The 19273-nt window shown below is 40.4% G+C and overlaps 3 protein-coding genes and 1 pseudogene across 4 annotated transcripts; all 4 read left to right on the plus strand.

Annotated features, from left to right (window-relative positions):
* Positions 1–291: 291 nt before the first annotated feature.
* LOC135116810 (cuticle protein-like) lies at positions 292–4439 on the plus strand (annotated as a pseudogene).
* A 2217-nt stretch (positions 4440–6656) lies between these two features.
* Positions 6657–10742, plus strand: LOC110375237 (histidine-rich protein PFHRP-II). The gene is given in 7 exon segments (XM_064034383.1): positions 6657–6702; positions 6847–7233; positions 7315–7578; positions 9856–9876; positions 9974–10136; positions 10139–10314; positions 10401–10742. Coding segments are annotated over 7 exon segments (1290 nt in total). The 5' UTR covers positions 6657–6690; the 3' UTR covers positions 10668–10742.
* A 515-nt stretch (positions 10743–11257) lies between these two features.
* Positions 11258–12387, plus strand: LOC110375231 (uncharacterized). Its single transcript, XM_021333280.3, has 3 exons — positions 11258–11269; positions 11352–12065; positions 12142–12387. Exons 1-3 carry the CDS (start codon positions 11258–11260, stop codon positions 12385–12387), a joined length of 972 nt encoding a protein of 323 aa, XP_021188955.3.
* A 2374-nt stretch (positions 12388–14761) lies between these two features.
* LOC110375250 (cuticle protein 7) lies at positions 14762–18855 on the plus strand. 2 transcript variants are annotated; one of them, XM_064034404.1, is made up of 4 exons: positions 14762–14809; positions 14952–15152; positions 18261–18449; positions 18530–18855. In XM_064034404.1, the coding sequence occupies exons 1-4, from the start codon at positions 14798–14800 to the stop codon at positions 18773–18775; spliced, it is 648 nt and encodes a 215-aa protein (XP_063890474.1). In that variant the 5' UTR covers positions 14762–14797; the 3' UTR covers positions 18776–18855. The 2 variants fall into 2 exon arrangements, with proteins under 2 accessions (XP_063890474.1, XP_063890473.1); XM_064034403.1 differs by lacking the exons at positions 18261–18449; positions 18530–18855 and adding an exon at positions 15257–15556 and having other exon boundaries at positions 14952–15176.
* The last annotated feature ends 418 nt before the right edge of the window (positions 18856–19273 follow it).

The raw sequence follows: 19273 nt of genomic DNA on the forward strand, positions 1-19273 counted from the left end.
GGACATCATAATTATGATGATATTTAGCCAAGCTTAAAATATTATTTCCTACATAGAGACCTCCACACTGCTAGCCTTTGGGTCATAAACAATTGTTAATATTTTACTTATGAGAATAGCTTTTACTTCTAACAAGAATAGTTTGCCAATTAGTGAATGGTCCGAGTCGCGAAATTTTTGACCCAGAGTAAGGTCAGCGTAAAGCTCGTTCTACGACTTGTATTACATGAACTTGATCAACTGTCGACTAGTATATAAACTAAATCTATTAGTTCAAATTTATCACTCATTGTCTGATCACACAAGTGAAACAATATGTTCTCTAAAGTAAGTTGATATTAACTTCATTCATAATTAAATATATTATTTTATTATTAATATTTTAGTTGCAATTAATCTTAAATTGGCATTACTACAAAAAGTATTCTTTTGTTTTTCCAGATCGTAGCTCTCTGTGGTTTGGTGGCGGTGTGCCAGGCAGGTCTGCTGCCCGCCCCCGTGCACTACTCCTCCGCCGCCGCTGTCTCCTCGCAGAACATCGTGCGTCACGACCAGCCTGCCCAGCACGTGGCCGTCGCCGCCCCCGTCGCCTACCATGCTGCTCCCGCCGTCGCCTACCACTCCGCCCCTGCCCATTACTCCTCTGCCGCCGCTGTGTCCTCCCAGAACATCGTGCGTCACGACCAGCCCGCCGTACACGCTGCCCCCGTAGCCTACCACGCCGCCCCCGCCCACGTCGCCTACCACGCAGCCCCCGCTGTAGCTTACCACACCGCTCCTACCGTCTCCTACCACGCTGCTCCCGTCGTTGCCCATGAAGAGTTCAACGTAAGTCGATACATCCATAAATTTTGAATTACTGAGCTGCACTTAAAAATTATTCGTTATTTAAATCTACTTTCTTTTCATCACAGGCTCACCCCAAATACGAGTACAACTACTCTGTTGCTGACGGTCACACCGGTGACAACAAGTCCCAGCAGGAGGTCCGCGACGGAGATGTTGTGAAGGGCTCTTACTCCTTCCACGAAGCTGACGGCTCCATCAGGACCGTGGAGTACTCCGCTGACGACCACCACGGTTTCAACGCTGTGGTGCACAACACCGCCCCTACCGCCGCCCCTGTGCTCGTGAAGGCCGCTCCCGCCTACGTCGCGCCCGCCCACTACTACCACCACTAGAACTAAATAAATATTTATTTATTTAAAAATAAAAAAAATCTCAAAATGTTTGCATTTTACTCATCTAAAAAATTATAAAATCGCTCTCATCTAAAAAATTACTGTTGTGTTTGTAACAAACTTATATTCCGTTCATGATGATAACAAAAATGAATATTTTAAACTGAAGTTCCTATACAGTTTCAACATATTTATTTTTCACAAAGCCATTGCTTTAGAAAACCTGCACACTGCAGTCTAAACAGTCAGCCGACAGTTGACCCGCTATTTGGAAATGTATATTTTAGAAAATCATGAATTTAGGGCTCCCACAGGACGCGAATTTCTGCGATAAGATTTTGAACGGCAAACCGTTTGGTATCCCATGCAATCTTGTAATGCAACCTTCAATATACCTTCAGGTGTAGTCAGCCGTATTTGACGTGTTGCATGTATCGCAAAAAGATTATTGCACTGCTGTTAAATTCTGGGTTCACCCATTTGTTGCTATTATGAATTTTCGTGGGAACTATTTTACTCGAAAGTACACTTCTCAAATTTTAGGTCAAGAACTGCAAAAGATAACTTTTTGATTAATTTGATTGAGCATGTCTTCATTTGAAGAGCTTTTGAGTTTTTTATCACTAAAAGTATTTTAAGCCGTCCGTCTGTCACCGGCCGTATCTTATGAACCGTGATAGAGAGTCAAAATTTTCACAGATGATGTATTTCTGTTGCCGCTATAACAACAAATATTTCAGTATTTCTACTACTACAATAAAATAAATATTTTGGGGGGCTCCCATACCTAACAAACGTGTTTTTTTTTGGTTTTAAAAGCGACGTCACCAAGTATGACGTAATATAGCAGTAAATGTGCAATATGAATTAGATTGGACGTTTGCGATGCGATGCGAATTCGCAGCTTTGTGTGGTTATGTGCGTACCTACTACTTCAATTTGCATGTGACGTCCCACTTATGTACTACATCGAAGTACTCCTTTAAACTCCCTTATTTACCTTCTTATGTTATCCCCCTTTTTTTTAACGACGTCAAAAATCATCAAATGACCCCTCCCTCTGTGGGTTAGCAGCGGCGAGGGAGTGTCAGACTCTTACTGACTAAAAACCGTCGTGTTCCGTCGTAGGCCTTTCATGTGCCAGGGCCGCGGTATCTCTTTCGAACAACCCGCAGCCCCGGCAATTCTGTTATCCCCTTACAAACTTACTTAACGTACTTGATTATCAGTACCTACACTCAGTACCTACACTCAGTACCTACCTGAATTTAATGAATGTGAATGTATGGGAATTTTTAACTGTATCTAATGGATTTGTCCACAATGTACACAATATTAAGCCTTATACAGCTTCATAAATTTTAATTTCATCATTCTTCCTTTTCAAATTAGTATCAATATACGGTAGTACATCTCTGTAGCAACTGCACTGGTCCAGCCTCGCTAATCACAAATGTTGGGCACCTGAGTGCTATCATGATATACACAATTACACTGCCACGGTGCACTTTACTGCAAAATGCATCGTGTGGCCTCACCGAAACACCATTATTTATGTTTTTAGAATTCCATGTTTTTTGCCATCAATTTATCTCCAAAACAACATCTAAATAATGCTGTCTCTCGCTAGGAAAATGTACGATTCAGTCAAAGACTGTATATTCTTTATTGATTTAGTGCACCACGTTGCTTGTCGCCTTGGGACGGCCTCACAGGCCCAACGTTATGAGGAGCATGTTATAAAATATTGCATGTAGGATAACGCTGCGGGCGCAAAATCCGTCCAGTAGTTTTTGTATGCAAAAGCAGCCAACACACTTAAAAGCACAAACTAGACGCATCCTTACAAATTTTTGCATTTATAATAAATTGTAGAATAGTAAATGTTAGTTACAGCCTTTTTGTGATCCCACTGCTGGGCACAGGCTTCCTCTCACACGGAGTAGTATAGAGCGATAAATACATAGTAAATGTACAAATTTTTTATTTGTATTACGTTATGTACCTATACCTACGTATAACTATTCAATATAATACACTTCCGATGGAATCAATCCCAAATTCCTAACGTAATTTAAAGAAGAAAATTATTTTTGTTATACACTATAAACACCGCATAACTCTTACATTTAGCTTCCTATAAAAAACTTGCTGAGCCTATAAAACACTTTTACTAATTAAAATCTTTCGCCAATTTAGTGAATGGTTTAAACTCGCCAAACTATGTGACCCAGAGTAAGGTCACCGTAAACTTGCTCTACAACTAGTGTTACATGAACTTGATCAACTGTTGACTAGTATATAAGCCTAATAATTTAGTCGAAATCTATCACTCATTGTTTGATCGTACAAGAAAAACAATATGTTCTCCAAAGTAAGTTTATATGTATTCGACATATATAATACCTATTCGTTTTTATAACAATAACATTATTATGAATAATCAAAGATTTTTTTTTGCCGGAAATGTCATTTGCGTCATATTGTTCAAGACGTTCAGTGTTTTAATTAAGTTTTTATTTTTGTTTCAGATCGTAGCTCTCTGTGGTTTGGTGGCGGTGTGCCAGGCAGGTCTGCTGCCCGCCCCCGTGCACTACTCCTCCGCCGCCGCTGTCTCCTCGCAGAACATCGTGCGTCACGACCAGCCTGCCCAGCACGTGGCCGTCGCCGCCCCCGTCGCCTACCATGCTGCTCCGCTGTGTCCTCCCAGAACATCGTGCGTCACGACCAGCCCGCCGTACACGCCGCCCCCGTAGCCTACCACGCCGCTCCCGCCCACGTCGCCTACCACGCAGCCCCCGCTGTCGCTTACCACGCCGCTCCTACCGTCTCCTACCACGCCGCTCCCGTCGTTGCCCATGAAGAGTTCAACGTAAGTCGATACATCCATAAATGTTGAACTACTTCACTTAAAAATGATTCTTTATTTAAATCTACTTTCTTTTCATCACAGGCTCACCCCAAATACGAGTACAACTACTCTGTTGCTGACGGTCACACCGGTGACAACAAGTCCCAGCAGGAGGTCCGCGACGGAGATGTTGTGAAGGGCTCTTACTCCTTCCACGAAGCTGACGGCTCCATCAGGACCGTGGAGTACTCCGCTGACGACCACCACGGTTTCAACGCTGTGGTGCACAACACCGCCCCTACCGCCGCCCCTGTGCTCGTGAAGGCCGCTCCCGCCTACGTCGCACCCGCCCACTACTACCACCACTAGAACTAAATAAATATTTATTTATTTAAAAATATAAAATTTCTCAAAATGTTTGCCTTTTACTCATCTAAAAAATTAAAAAATCGCTCTCATCTAAAAAGTTACTGTTGTGTTTGTAACAAACTTATATGTCGTTCATGATGATAACAAAAATGAATATTTTAAATTGAAGTTCCTATATAGTTTCAACTTATTTATTTTTCACAAAGCCATTGCTTTAGAAAACCTGCACACTGCAGTCTAAACAGTCAGTCGACAGTTGACCCGCTATTTGGAAATGTATATTTTAGAAAATCATGAATTTAGGGCTCCCACAGGATGCGAATTTCTGCGATAAGATTTTGAACGGCAAACCGTTTGGTATCCCATACAATCTTATAATGCAACCTTCAATATACCTTCAGGCGTAGTCAGCCGTATTTGACGTGTTGCATGTATCGCAAAAACATTATTACACTGCTGTTAGATTCTGGGTTCACCCATTTGTTGCTATTATGAATTTTCGTGGGAACTATTTTACTCGAAAGTACACTTCTCAAATTTTGGTCAAGAACTGCAAAAGATAAATTTTTTGATTAATTTGATTGAGCATGAAGAGATCTTCATTTGAAGAGCTTTTGAGTTTTTTATCACTAAAAGTATTTTAAGCCGTCCGTCTGTCACCGGCCGTATTTTATGAACCGTGATAGAGAGTCAAAATTTTCACAGATGATGTAGTTCTGTTGCCGCTATAACAACAAATATTTCAGTATTTCTACTACTAGAATAAAATAAATATTTTAGGGGGCTCCCATACCCAACAAACGTGTTTTTTTTTTGTTTTAAAAGCGGCGTCACCAAGTATGACGTAATATAGCAGTAAATGTGCAATATGAATTAGATTGGACGTTTGCGATGAGATGCGAATTCGCAGCTTTGTGTGGTTATGTGCGTACCTACTACTTCAATTTGCATGTGACGTCCCACTTATGTACTACATCTAAGTACTCCTTTTTAAACTCCCTTATTTACCTTCTTATGTTATCCCCCTTTTTTTCAACGACGTCAAAAATCATCAAATGACCCCTCCCTCTGAGGGTTAGCAGCGGCGAGGGAGTGTCAGACTCTTACTGACTAAAAACCGTCGTGTTCTGTCGTAGGCCTTTCATGTGCCACGGCCGCGGTAACTCTTTCGAACAACCCGCAGCCCCGGCAGTTCTGTTATCCCCTTACAAACTTACTTAATGTACTTGATTATCAGTACCTACCCTCAGTACCTACCAGAATTTAATGAATGTGAATGTATGGGAATTTTTAACTGTATCTGATGGATTTGCTCACAATGTGCACAACATTAAGCCATCATTCTTCTTTATCAAATTATAGTAACAATATACGGCAGTACATCTCTGTAGCAACTGCACTGGTCCAGCCTCGCTAATCACAAATGTTGGGCACCTGAGTGCTATCATGATATACACAATTACACTGCCACGGTGCACTGTACTGCAAAACGCATCGCTCACCGGAACACCATCATTGATTTTTTTTGAATTTCATGTTTTTTGCTTCAATTTATCTCAAAACCAATATCTAAATAATACTGTGTCTCGCTGGTCAAAGGTGCGGTTTAGTCAAAGACTGTATATTCTTTATTAGTTTAGTGCACGATGCTTCTTGTCGTGCTTGTGTTTTGAGGAGCATGGGATAAAATATTGCATGTAGGACAACGCTGCGGGTACAAAATCCGTCCAGTAGTTTTTGTGTCCAAAAGTAGCCAACACACTTAAGCACAAACTAGACGCATCCTTACAATTTTTCGCATTTATAATAAGTTGTAGGATAGTAAATGTTAGTTACAGCCTTTTTGTCGTCCCACTACTGCGCACAGACCTCCTCTCACACGGAGAAGGATTGAGCGTTAAATAGGTAGTAAGTGTACTACTTCTTAATTTGGATGACTTTATGTACCTTTGTATAACTATTTTATATTTCACTACCGATGACATCAATCCAAAATTCCTATCGTAATTTAAAGAAGAAAATTATTTTTGTTATCCACTTTAAACACCGCATAACTTGTACATTTAGCTTCCGGTTGGCTGAGCCTATAAAAAACTTTTACTAATTAAAATCTTTCGCATATTCAGTGAATGGTTTAAACTCGCCAAACTATGTGACCCAGAGTAAGGTCACCGTAAACTCGCTCTACAACTAGTATTACATGAACTTGATCAACTGTTGACTAGTATATAAGCCTAATAATTTAGTCGAAATCTATCACTCATTGTTTGATCGTACAAGAAAAACAATATGTTCTCCAAAGTAAGTTTATATATTTTCGACATATATAATATTCGTTTTTATAACAATAACATTCTTATGAATAGTCAAAGATTTTTTTTGCCGGAAAAGTCATTTGCGTCCAAGACGTTCAGTGTTTTAATTAAGTTTTTATATTTGTTTCAGATCGTAGCTCTCTGTGGTTTGGTGGCGGCGTGCCAGGCAGGTCTGCTGCCCGCCCCCGTGCACTACTCCTCCGCCGCCGCTGTCTCCTCGCAGAACATCGTGCGTCACGACCAGCCTGCCCAGCACGTGGCCGTCGCCGCCCCCGTCGCCTACCATGCTGCTCCCGCCGTCGCCTACCACGCCGCCCCTGCCCATTACTCCTCTGCCGCCGCTGTGTCCTCCCAGAACATCGTGCGTCACGACCAGCCCGCCGTACACGCCGCCCCCGTAGCCTACCACGCCGCCCCCGCCCACGTCGCCTACCACGCAGCCCCCGCTGTCGCTTACCACGCCGCCCCTACCGTCTCCTACCACGCCGCTCCCGTCGTTGCCCATGAAGAGTTCAACGTAAGTCGACACATCCATAAATGTTGAATTACTTCACTTAAAAATGATTCTTTATTTAAATCTACTTTCTTTTCATCACAGGCTCACCCCAAATACGAGTACAACTACTCTGTTGCTGACGGTCACACCGGTGACAACAAGTCCCAGCAGGAGGTCCGCGACGGAGATGTTGTGAAGGGCTCTTACTCCTTCCACGAAGCTGACGGCTCCATCAGGACCGTGGAGTACTCCGCTGACGACCACCACGGTTTCAACGCTGTGGTGCACAACACCGCCCCTACCGCCGCCCCTGTGCTCGTGAAGGCCGCTCCCGCCTACGTCGCGCCCGCCCACTACTACCACCACTAGAACTAAATAAATATTTATTTATTTAAAAATATGAAAATCCTCAAAATGTTTGCCTTTTACTGTCCTTTCATCTAACAAATTACTATTGCGTTTGTCACACACTTGTATCAAAGCATTTATGACGGTAATACAAAACACAGAAGAAATAAATATTAAGTTATTTCTAAATAGTTTCAAAGTATTTTTAACACCATGGCTGTAGGCTGATAATTATATCCCACTACGCTTGGAAGATCATAGACATGAGATACATTTTACATAATCTCGAACATTAATTAGCGTGGAAGACAAACTAAGCATGTGCATCCAGAACCCAGCAGTAGGTAAGTTGATCTACCGTATAGATATTGTAGACAATCCCACAACCCACTTTATTGTGACATCCCACTTTACTGTAACGACCACATTATTTTTTTACTACTTCTATGTACTTCTTTAGGTACTTTCCCTACTTATGTTACCCACTTATAAAACTTATAGACAGCTCCATGTACTTTATTATATACTCCCTCAAATACATGAATTTAATGGAATGTATATGTATGTGAGTTTTCGACCGTATTTTAAGGATGTATCAACAACCATCATTAAGGGTTGGATCCACCCTTACCAGAACCGAAAGCAAAGACCCAACTATTAACTGCACTATTTGGAAATTAAGTTTTAAGTGTTATCAGCAAACATAAACAACAACACAGTAATGTTTCTCATGTAATTTCAATTTATTGCACAAGGTTGCTTCATCAATTTTCATTGCAACTTTCTTCTTTATTACGTAGTCAGTAAAAGTCTGTCACTCCCTCAACGCGATTTCTGCCATCATTAAAAAAATATCTCACAGAAAAAAAAGTATTATATTACATCCCAATCTTTACATATAACACCAATTTTACTTTTTTCCGCTCAGGTGCAGTATGGAAACAATATCGGTATTTACAACCTACACTACTTGGACTCTTCAGTGTTAAAAAAAAAAAAAAAACAAGATTGTGAAACCGATTTTTTACTAAAATCTGTCGTCGTACTGACTACATATCGTGGGATAAAAAAATGAATCTTAATTTCTGCTCATGTTTACAATCTAATGGAATGTAACTTAATAACTTTAAGTTTTACCATATCTTCTGCAACAGACTTTGAAGCTTTTTTACCCGAAAAGTCTATTGAGATAATGATAAAGGTTTTCCAAAGCAGAAAATATTTAAAATAAATTTTCCGTCCACTGCAGGTGATAATGAATTTTCCTATTAACCCGGATTAAATGTTCAATCAAATCTAAAAGTTAGAAATTCGGTGTATGTTACATTAGGTACCATGCGTGGTTTTCTCCAATTTCTGAGGTAACCAAGTATCATATATGTTTTTGGTCTGATAGAAGCTATACCACTTCCAAGCTTCATCAAAACCCATCTTCTAGTTTATGTGTGGAAAAGATATATACACATTATAAAAATATATTCTCACAAACTTTCGCATTTATAATATAAGTAGCATAAAACCTAATTATTCTGAATTTATTTTCAATAAGTCCATGTATGGTAGAAGTCATCCTCCGAGCCTTTTTCCCAACTATGTTGGGGTCGGCTTCCAGTCTAACCGGATTCATCTGAGTACCAGTGCTTTACAAGAAGCGACTGCCTATCTGACAACCCGATACCCCTTGGTTAGACTGGTGTCAGACTTACTGGCTCCTGACTACCCGTAACGACTGTCATGGATGTTATATGACAGCCGGGACCTACAGTTTCACGTGCCATCCGAAACACAGTCATTGGTGTCTAAGATATACATACTTAGAAAGTACATACAAACTTAGAAAAGTTGCATTGGTACTTGCCTGACCTGGAATCGAACCCGCGCTCTCATACTCAAGAGGTTGGTTCTTTGCCCACTCGGCCACCACGACTTCCAGAGATGTATGGTAGAAGTATTTAACAAAAAATGCACGTCCAATGGATTCCATTCTTATTCCTATCATAAAAGATAAAATTATATTGGTTTACAGTTTAAATTACATTGTAAGTTCTAAATACAATATAACTTACACATACCACATTACCTTACCTTCTGAGTGACTGAGCCTATGATAATAGAAAAAAACTTTTACTACGCAAAATCTTTCGCCAATTTAGTGAATGGTTACTATGTGACCCAGAGTAAGGTCACCGTAAACTCGCTCTACAACTAGTATTACATGAACTTGATCAACTGTCGACTAGTATATAAGCCTAATAATTTAGTCGAAATCTATCACTCATTGTTTGATCGTACAAGAAAAACAATATGTTCTCCAAAGTAAGTTCTAATAATCAAAATATATTTCGCCGGAAAAAAATGAAAATAGAATGACTTTTTAAAGTTCAGTGTTATTAAGCTTTTATTTTTATTTCAGATCGTAGCTCTCTGTGGTTTGGTGGCGGTGTGCCAGGCAGGTCTGCTGCCCGCCCCCGTGCACTACTCCTCCGCCGCCGCTGTCTCCTCGCAGAACATCGTGCGTCACGACCAGCCTGCCCAGCACGTGGCCGTCGCCGCCCCCGTCGCCTACCATGCTGCTCCGCTGTGTCCTCCCAGAACATCGTGCGTCACGACCAGCCCGCCGTACACGCCGCCCCCGTAGCCTACCACGCCGCCCCCGCCCACGTCGCCTACCACGCAGCCCCCGCTGTCGCTTACCACGCCGCCCCTACCGTCTCCTACCACGCCGCTCCGGTCGTTGCTCATGAAGAGTTTGACGTAAGTCGATACACCCATAAATTTTGAATTACTGAGCTGCACTTACAAATTATTCTTTATCTTACACTACTTTCTTTTCGTCACAGGCTCACCCCAAATACGAGTACAACTACTCTGTTGCTGACGGTCACACCGGTGACAACAAGTCCCAGCAGGAGGTCCGCGATGGAGATGTTGTGAAGGGCTCTTACTCCTTCCACGAAGCTGACGGCTCCATCAGGACCGTGGAGTACTCCGCTGACGACCACCACGGTTTCAACGCTGTGGTGCACAACACCGCCCCTACCGCCGCCCCTGTGCTCGTGAAGGCCGCTCCCGCCTACGTCGCGCCCGCCCACTACTACCACGATTAAAAAATCTCACTAGTCATCTATGACAGTCATTAAGAACTGTGATAATAACTTACTATGTAATAGCAATACACGAATTCCAATCAAAAGTTTTGTCATTTTGCGTACCCCATAACTTCATTATGCTAATTTAAACAATGCACAACTTTTCTCATACCAATATTCATGGGTGGGAAAGCCCTTTCCAAGATCTATAATTAAACCTGCATACAAAACTGATGAGTTGCTGAAGTGATGAAGATAAGTGTTCTGTTTATCGATACCATAATCGATTTCCATTAACAGGAACGTACAAAATTATGAAGGCTAACGGTTGGGCCTTGTAAAGTAATAAAAGGAAGTATACAAAAAAATGGCCGTCGTTTATTCAACGCATATTGTAGGCATTTGATGGGATATCAACAAATCCAGAGTGAATGGTGTTATGTGTAAAACTAAGTCACAGAGTATAATGTTACGGAGAGGTCGTTCTGCAAGTTCTTACACATTCCTAGATATCACTTTACAGTCAACAAATAAGTATATAAACCAATTTCTAGACGACACATGCATCATTCAGTTCTTAGCAACATTACTAGAACTATCTAATCAACATGTTCACAAAAGTAAAAATACTTGTATTTTTAGATATTTTGTAAATCAATAGGAATAGTGGTGAATATTACAACCGAAAATTTATTTTTGCAGATTTTTGCCTTTTGCGGGATTGTAGCAGCGTGCCAAGCCGGTTTGCAGCGCGTTCCTCTGCACTACGCTTCGAGTGCCGCGGTTTCCTCACAGAACATCGTACGACAGGACCAGTCTACGCAACACGTAGCCGTCGCCGCTCCCTTGGCCTACCAGTCCGCTCCCATTACCTTCCAAGCTGCTCCTACTCGTTATTCTTCTGCAGCAGCTGTCTCCTCTCAGAATATTGTGCGTCAAGATCAGCCTATTCAACAAATAACTGTTGCTACTCCCATCGCCTACGCCGCGATTCCTACCTCTGCCACCTATAACGCTGCTCCTGTCGGTTACTCATCTGCTGGAGCTGTGTCCTCCCAAAATATCGTGCGTCAAGACCAGCCTGCCCAACAAATTACAATTGCAGCCCCTGTTGCCTACCCCACCAGTACTACCTACAACGCTGCTCCTGCCCGTTACTCTTCTGCTTCTGCTGCTATTTCATCTCAAAGCATCGTCCGTCATGAACGACCTTCTCAGCAAATAGCCGTTGCTGCCCCCGTAGCCTACCAAGCAGCTCCCACCGCTGTGACCTACAATGCTGCTCCCGCTAGTTACTCTTCTGCCCCTACTGTGTCAACACAAAATGTCGTCCGTCTGCCTGCCCAACAAATAAACGTCGCTGCTCCCGTCGCATACCATGCAGCCCCTGTAATCGTTCGGACTGAAGAAGTCAATGTGAGTGAAATTCGCTTTAAGAAAATGTTTGGTTAATTACTGGTTAATCAACTAACTTTTTGATTGTTGCCTCCAGGCTCACCCTCAGTACGAGTACAACTACTCAGTAGCTGACGGGCATACCGGTGACAACAAGTCCCAGCAGGAGTCCCGCGACGGCGACGTCGTGCGCGGCTCGTACTCCTTCCACGAGGCCGACGGCTCCGTCAGGACCGTGCAGTACTCCGCGGACGACCACAGCGGCTTCAACGCGGTGGTGCACAACTCGGCGCCCACAGCCGCGCCTGCGCACTCCGCGCCCGCTCACTACTACCACCACTGAAGCATCTCACTAGTCATGTATCGCGCTCACCAAAACCATGTTCATGAAATATTATTTATTAATGCAATATACGAATAAGTTCGATAAATATTTTAGATTTTCATTTTTTCCGCCCTATTAGGTATTCCGACACTACTAGTATTAGGTAGATAGCTACTTGGAATACGCTAGTAAAAGCCTCCGCAATTTTGATTAACTTCACACATACCTAGTGTTGAATAGTCGTATCAGGCTTACCTAATTGATAGAGATGATAACAATTTAATTTTTTGCTCCTGAAAATTATTGACATTTATTCATCCCTTTACAAAATTACTTCGGATTACTGTCCTCTTGAAGAATGTATGAATTAATGAAATTCGCTAGCCTCTAAAATACCTACGGGTGTGCGTTCAATTCTTAGTCAGATAAATACCGATGAAATTTTTCTTCTTGTATATACACTTTTGACTAAGTAAAGGTACAGGAAAACATCTTGAAGAAACCTGGACTTTAAACTCTGAAATCCACATAGAACCCGGTGATTAAAGCTTATTCCTTCTGTGTATGAGAAGAGGCTGCAGCACGCATGTTGGATAGTGAAAAGGCTGCGAATGATAATAATAGGTAAGGTTTGGCAATCGAGAGGTTGCGAGTTCGATCCCCACCAATCAATCAATGCAATTATTTTTGTGAACATTATTGTAAGCATACTCTACGGTATATGTTTTTTTTTTTTTTAATTATGTCAATTTTATTAATTACAAAAAGACGAACGATAATAAACTCAAAAGCTCTCTTCACACACGTATGCAGCTTGGACTATCCAAACTACTGCTGCCTTTAAGAGCCTTTCTAGAAAATATCAACTTTAAGAACTTCAAAATTAGAATCAGTTTCGTGTAAAAAGAAACTGGACTTATGTCATTCCTGAAAATGGCTTTAGATATCTATTTATCTCTGTCTTATTTACATATCTATCCCTTTCATTTCGTGCGTGACGTCACTGACGTGTCTTTTGTTTCATTGAACATTTATTTACTCTTTCGTACATATCATCTATCTCTTTCATTTCGTGCATGACGTCACTGACGTGTCTTTTGTTTCATAAAACATTTGTTTACTCTTTCTTACGTATCATCTATCTCTTTCATTTCTTGCATGCCGTCACTGACGTGTCTTTTGTTTCGATTCAAATAGGTATTCTTTCATTGAATTGTTTTCCAAATATTTCCAGACGCGAGAGGTAGTTGAGTATGTAAAATGTGAGCACCGAATTTCGCCAACGGATTTAAGTGAAGAAAAGGTCAAAGAATAATAATGTGGATCTTGCCGTTTTTTTTTATCCATTTTTCCCGCATTTTTTTGTAAAGGGAATGTGTTTAGTGACATAAAATCACTTTAACGATCATTTTCGTAACAAATATTTTTTTGTAATGGTAACAGTGAGGATTAATTCTTAAATTGTTTGAATCGCTCGTTGAGGGTTGATATCGTTCGACGAACTTTTAAATTGTGGGATCCTTTACTCAAGGCTCATAATCCTTTGACAATTCATACTTTTACACTTAATCATACATTTTTTTATACTAGTAAGTTCTATCATACTGAGAACTTACTAGTATAAAAAAATAAAGAAAAAAGTCGTGGTGGCCTAGTGGGTAAAGAACCAACCTCTCGAGTATGAGGGCGCGGGTTCGATTCCATGTCAGGCAACTACCAATGCAACGTTTCTAAGTTTGTATGTACTTTCTAAGTATATCTTAGACACCAATGAGTGTGTTTCGGATGGCACGTTAAACTGTAGGTCCAGGCTGTCATTGAACATCCTGGGCAGTCGTTACGGGTAGTCAGAAGCCAGTAAGTCTGACACCAGTCTAACCAAGAGGTATCGGGTTGCCCAGGTTTAACTGGGTTGAGGAGGTCAGATAGGCAGTCGCTTCTTGTAAAGCACTGGTACTCAGCTGAATCCGGTTAGACTGGAAGCCGACCCCAACATAGTTGGGAAAAGGCTCGGAGGATGCAGTTCTATCATACTACCTATTCATGCTACCATTATTAAGATTATTACGTAATTAAATTGTATTGCACACATCAGCTATTGACGGTAAATTACAGATATTCTGACTTTTAATTAATTGTGAAAAATTGACTGCACCGGGGATCGCAGAAACTCAGGTACTAATACAAATTGTCACATAGGTCATATGTAACTTGATCAGTGTTAGGTTTTACCTAAGATACGTTATGAAATATTTGGTGAATGTTTAGCTTTACGTAGCTATATGTTATCACGTAAGGTCGCCGGCGGGTAAGCCTGTTCTACGAGTAATGCATATGCGAATTGGCGAATAGTATAAAATCTAAATCTAACACATAAATTCTATCATTCATTGTTTGATCACAGTAGTGAAACAACCAATTTTACAAAATGTTCGCTAAGGTATAAAATTAATTAATTAATTCAAATGAAGTTATTTTATTAATTAGTACAAGCAATATTTGTTGAATTTAATTAATATAAAACAGAAAAGGGAGCTATCCCATAAAATGAAGAAGGTAAATTAAAAAATGTTGTTTTGCAGGTATTGGCTCTCTGTGGTTTGGTGGCGTTGTGCCAGGCAGGTCTGCTGCCCGCCCCAGTGCACTACTCCTCCGCCGCCGCTGTCTCCTCGCAGAACATCGTGCGTCACGACCAGCCTGCTCAGCACGTGGCATACCACGCTGCCCCCGCCGCGGTCGCTTACCATGCTGCCCCTGCTCCTATTGCCTACCACGCCGCTCCCGTCGCCCGTGTTGAAGAGTTCAACGTAAGATAATTGGGCTTTCAGTAATGTTTATCTAATTTCTTACTTATAAAACAAACTAACTTTTTGATTGTTGACTCTAGGCTCACCCTCAGTACGAGTACAACTACTCAGTAGCTGACGGGCACACCGGCGACAACAAGTCCCAGCAGGAGTCCCGCGACGGCGACGTCGTGCGCGGCTCGTACTCCTTCCACGAGGCCGACGGCTCCGTCAGGACCGTGCAGTACTCCGCGGACGACCACAGCGGCTTCAACGCGGTGGTGCACAACTCGGCGCCCACAGCCGCGCCTGCGCACTCCGCGCCCGCTCACTACTACCACCACTGAAGCATCTCACTAGTCATGTATCGCGCTCACCAAAACCATGTTCATTAACTATTATTTATTGCAATATACGAATAAGTTCGATAAATATTTTGGATTTTCATTTTTTCCGCCCTATTAGCTATTCCGACACTACTAGTATTAGGTAGATAGCTACTTGGAATGCGCTAGTAAACGCAAAGAATTAATGAAATTCGCTAGCCTCTAAAATATCTACGGGTGTGCGTTCGATTCTTGAGTACCGATGTAACTTTTCTTCTTTATGTACACTTTTGTTTATTTAGTTGTAGTTTATTGTATAATAATAAAAAATATTTTAAACAATATTAACTTTTTATTTATTTAATAAAAGAAAAATTTGTTTTCCTATCGGTCACCACGCTCAAAAAGTGTAACTTGAATTAATATCAAAGAAAAAGAAATACTGTATGAATAAAATAAAAAATAATAATAAATAATTATAATTGCATAAGTTGATACAGAATGCTATGCAATAGCTTTACCGCGGCAGTCCCCGAGTGCCACACGTATTTTTATTTTTAATTATGTCAATTTTATTCATTAAAAAAACGCAGAATAATAAATTCAAAAGCTCTCTTCACACACGTATGCAGCTTTGACTATCCAAACTACTGCTGCCTTTAAGGGCCTTTCTGGAAAATATCAAACTTATTGTTTTCAAACTTAGAATCAGTTTCTTATAAAAAGAAATTGGACGTATGTCATTCCTGAAAATTGCTTTAGATATCTATTTATCTCTGTCTTATTTACATATCTATCCCTTTCATTTCGTACGTGACGTCACTGGCGTGTCTTTTGTTTTATTAAACATTTGATTTGTTTACTCTTTCGTACCTATCATCTATCTCTTTCATTTCGTGCGTGACGTCATTGACGTGTCTTTTGTTTCGATTAACATTTGTTTACTCTTTCTTACGTATCGTCTATGTCTTTCATTTCGTGCATGACGTCATTGACGTGTGTTTTGTTTCGATTCAAATAGGTATTCTTTCATTCAATTGTTTGCCAAATATTTCCAGGCGATAGAGGTATTTGAGTATGCAAAATGTGAGCACCGAATTTCGCCGACGGATTTGAAGTGAGTGAAGGAACTGAAGAAAAGGTCAATGAATAATAATGTGGATCTTGCCGGTCAATTTTTGGTCAAATTTTTACCCCACTTCTTATATTCGTAGCGGGAATGTATTTAGTACATGATAAAAAATCACTTGAATGATTGTTTTCGTAATAACTTGATAGTTTTTTGTAATGGTAACAGTAGGAATTTAATTTTTAAATAATAATAATAAAAAAATACAGTAATATTTTTTATGAAAAAAAAAATGGAAGTTAGTACTTGAAAATCAGCTTATTGAAGCATAAATGTACTTGTTTAAGGTAAACAATTACACATTTTTATCTTGACATTTTTTATTGATGCATTTACATAATGAAAACAAAACAAATCAGATTTTTTGCAATTACAAGACATTGTGTGACAATTTGCGGTACATTTAGATGTTGGAATTAAGAATAAGAATTATTTATTTTCCGAATGTAGGTATACAAATGAGCTGGTAATAATATTTTACAACAGTCCTGATACATTTTTGCACGCCGCCAAATTTTAAAATTAATGACTCGGGTAAAAACGGCTTCGTCATTTGTCGTGGACGTAAGGCACCGTTGAGCTTTTCGTAACCAAATGAACAATAATCGATGGGTGGTAATTGTGTTTGATGAGCATTTTTCCATATAAATGATTGTACTGTAGCCCTTAATAAAATGAAGTGCATATCACTCTCATATAATTGAAATTGAAACCTATAATTAATTATTTTGAGATATCAGTATAAAACGTCTCCGAAAATAAATATATGGAAACTGCTTCCAACTGTTTGAATTGCTCGTTGAGGGTCGATATTGTTCGACGAACTTTGTGGGATCCTTTACTCAAGGCTCATCATCCTTTGACAACCATACGTAGTCCAAAATTAGGGAATATCCGATTAGTGTTATTTAACATGTATAATATTAAGACGCGCTTTAAGATACATATTTTCCCCTTCTATCATTATTTCTGTATAATGTGCCTAATTTTAAGTGTGTGTATGCGTCTATTGTTGCGCAATAAAAATTATTTTCTTTTCTTTTCTTTCTTTCTTTCTTTCTATTAAGTTCTAACATACTATTACTAAGAATATTATTATTTAATTAAATGCACACATCAGCTATTGACGGTAAATTACAGATATTCTAACTTTTAATTAATTGTGAAAAATTGACTGCACCGGGGATCGCAGAAACTCAGGTACTAATACAAATTGTCACATAGGTCATATGTAACTTGATCAGTGTTAGGCTTTACCCAAGATACGTTATGAAATATTTGGTGAATGTTTAGCTTTACGTAGCTATATGTTATCACGTAAGGTCGCCGACGGTGAAGCCTGTTCTACGAGTAATGCATATGCGAATTGGCGAATAGTATAAAATCGAAATCTAACACATAAATTCTATCATTCATTGTCTGATCACAGTAGTGTAACAAACAATTTTACAAAATGTTCGCTAAGGTAAAACAATAATTATTTACTTAAGAATAAATAAAGTTATTTTAATAATTAGTACAAGCAATATTTGGTGCATTTAATTAATATAACGTAGAAAAGGGAGTAATCCCATAAGAAGAAGAACAGGTAAATTAAAAAATGTTGTTTTACAGGTGTTAGCTGTCTGCGGTTTGGTGGCGGTGTGCCAGGCAGGCCTGCTGCCCGCCCCCGTGCACTACTCCTCCGCCGCCGCTGTCTCCTCGCAGAACATCGTGCGTCACGACCAGCCTGCTCAGCACGTGGCATACCACGCTGCCCCCGCCGCGGTCGCTTACCATGCTGCCCCTGCTCCTATTGCCTACCACGCCGCTCCCGTCGCCCGTGTTGAAGACTTCAACGTAAGATAATTGGGCTTTCAGTAATGTTTATCTAATTTCTTACTTATAAAACAAACTAAATTTTTGATTGTTGACTGCAGGCTCACCCTCAGTACGAGTACAACTACTCAGTAGCTGACGGGCACACCGGCGACAACAAGTCCCAGCAGGAGTCCCGCGACGGCGACGTCGTGCGCGGCTCGTACTCCTTCCACGAGGCCGACGGCTCCGTCAGGACCGTGCAGTACTCCGCGGACGACCACAGCGGCTTCAACGCGGTGGTGCACAACTCGGCGCCCACAGCCGCGCCTGCGCACTCCGCGCCCGCTCACTACTACCACCACTGAAGCATCTCACTAGTCATGTATCGCGCTCACCAAAACCATGTTCATTAACTATTATTTATTAATGCAATATACGAATAAGTTCGATAAATATTTAAAATTTTAATTTTTTCTCCCTTACAATTCGAATAATTTGAAGACACGTAACGACCTCCATGGAAGGGAGGTAGGTAGACAGTAAAAAGGAAAGGGCCCATTAGAGGTACCTATAGCTACGAGTGTATTAGTCAACTTTGAGATGGTGAAGGCTATCACGTATCAGGAGGGATTGACAAGCGATATCCGGAAACGTTCTTTAGAGTTCTTAAAAATAAATGACTAAGAAATTGATAAAATACTCTTTTTTGAAATAAATTCGTCAGTAAATATTTATTAGATAAAAAATGAAATGTTAAGATTATGAGTGTGATAAAAAATTACTTAATGAATATTCCAAGTATGAGTATTACTTCTAGTCTTGTGAAAAAGACAAAACAATCAAAAGCGTGTTTTCTTAGATAC

The sequence above is a fragment of the Helicoverpa armigera genome, chromosome 4 (genome assembly GCF_030705265.1).
Source record: "Helicoverpa armigera isolate CAAS_96S chromosome 4, ASM3070526v1, whole genome shotgun sequence".
Taxonomy (NCBI): domain Eukaryota; kingdom Metazoa; phylum Arthropoda; class Insecta; order Lepidoptera; family Noctuidae; genus Helicoverpa; species Helicoverpa armigera.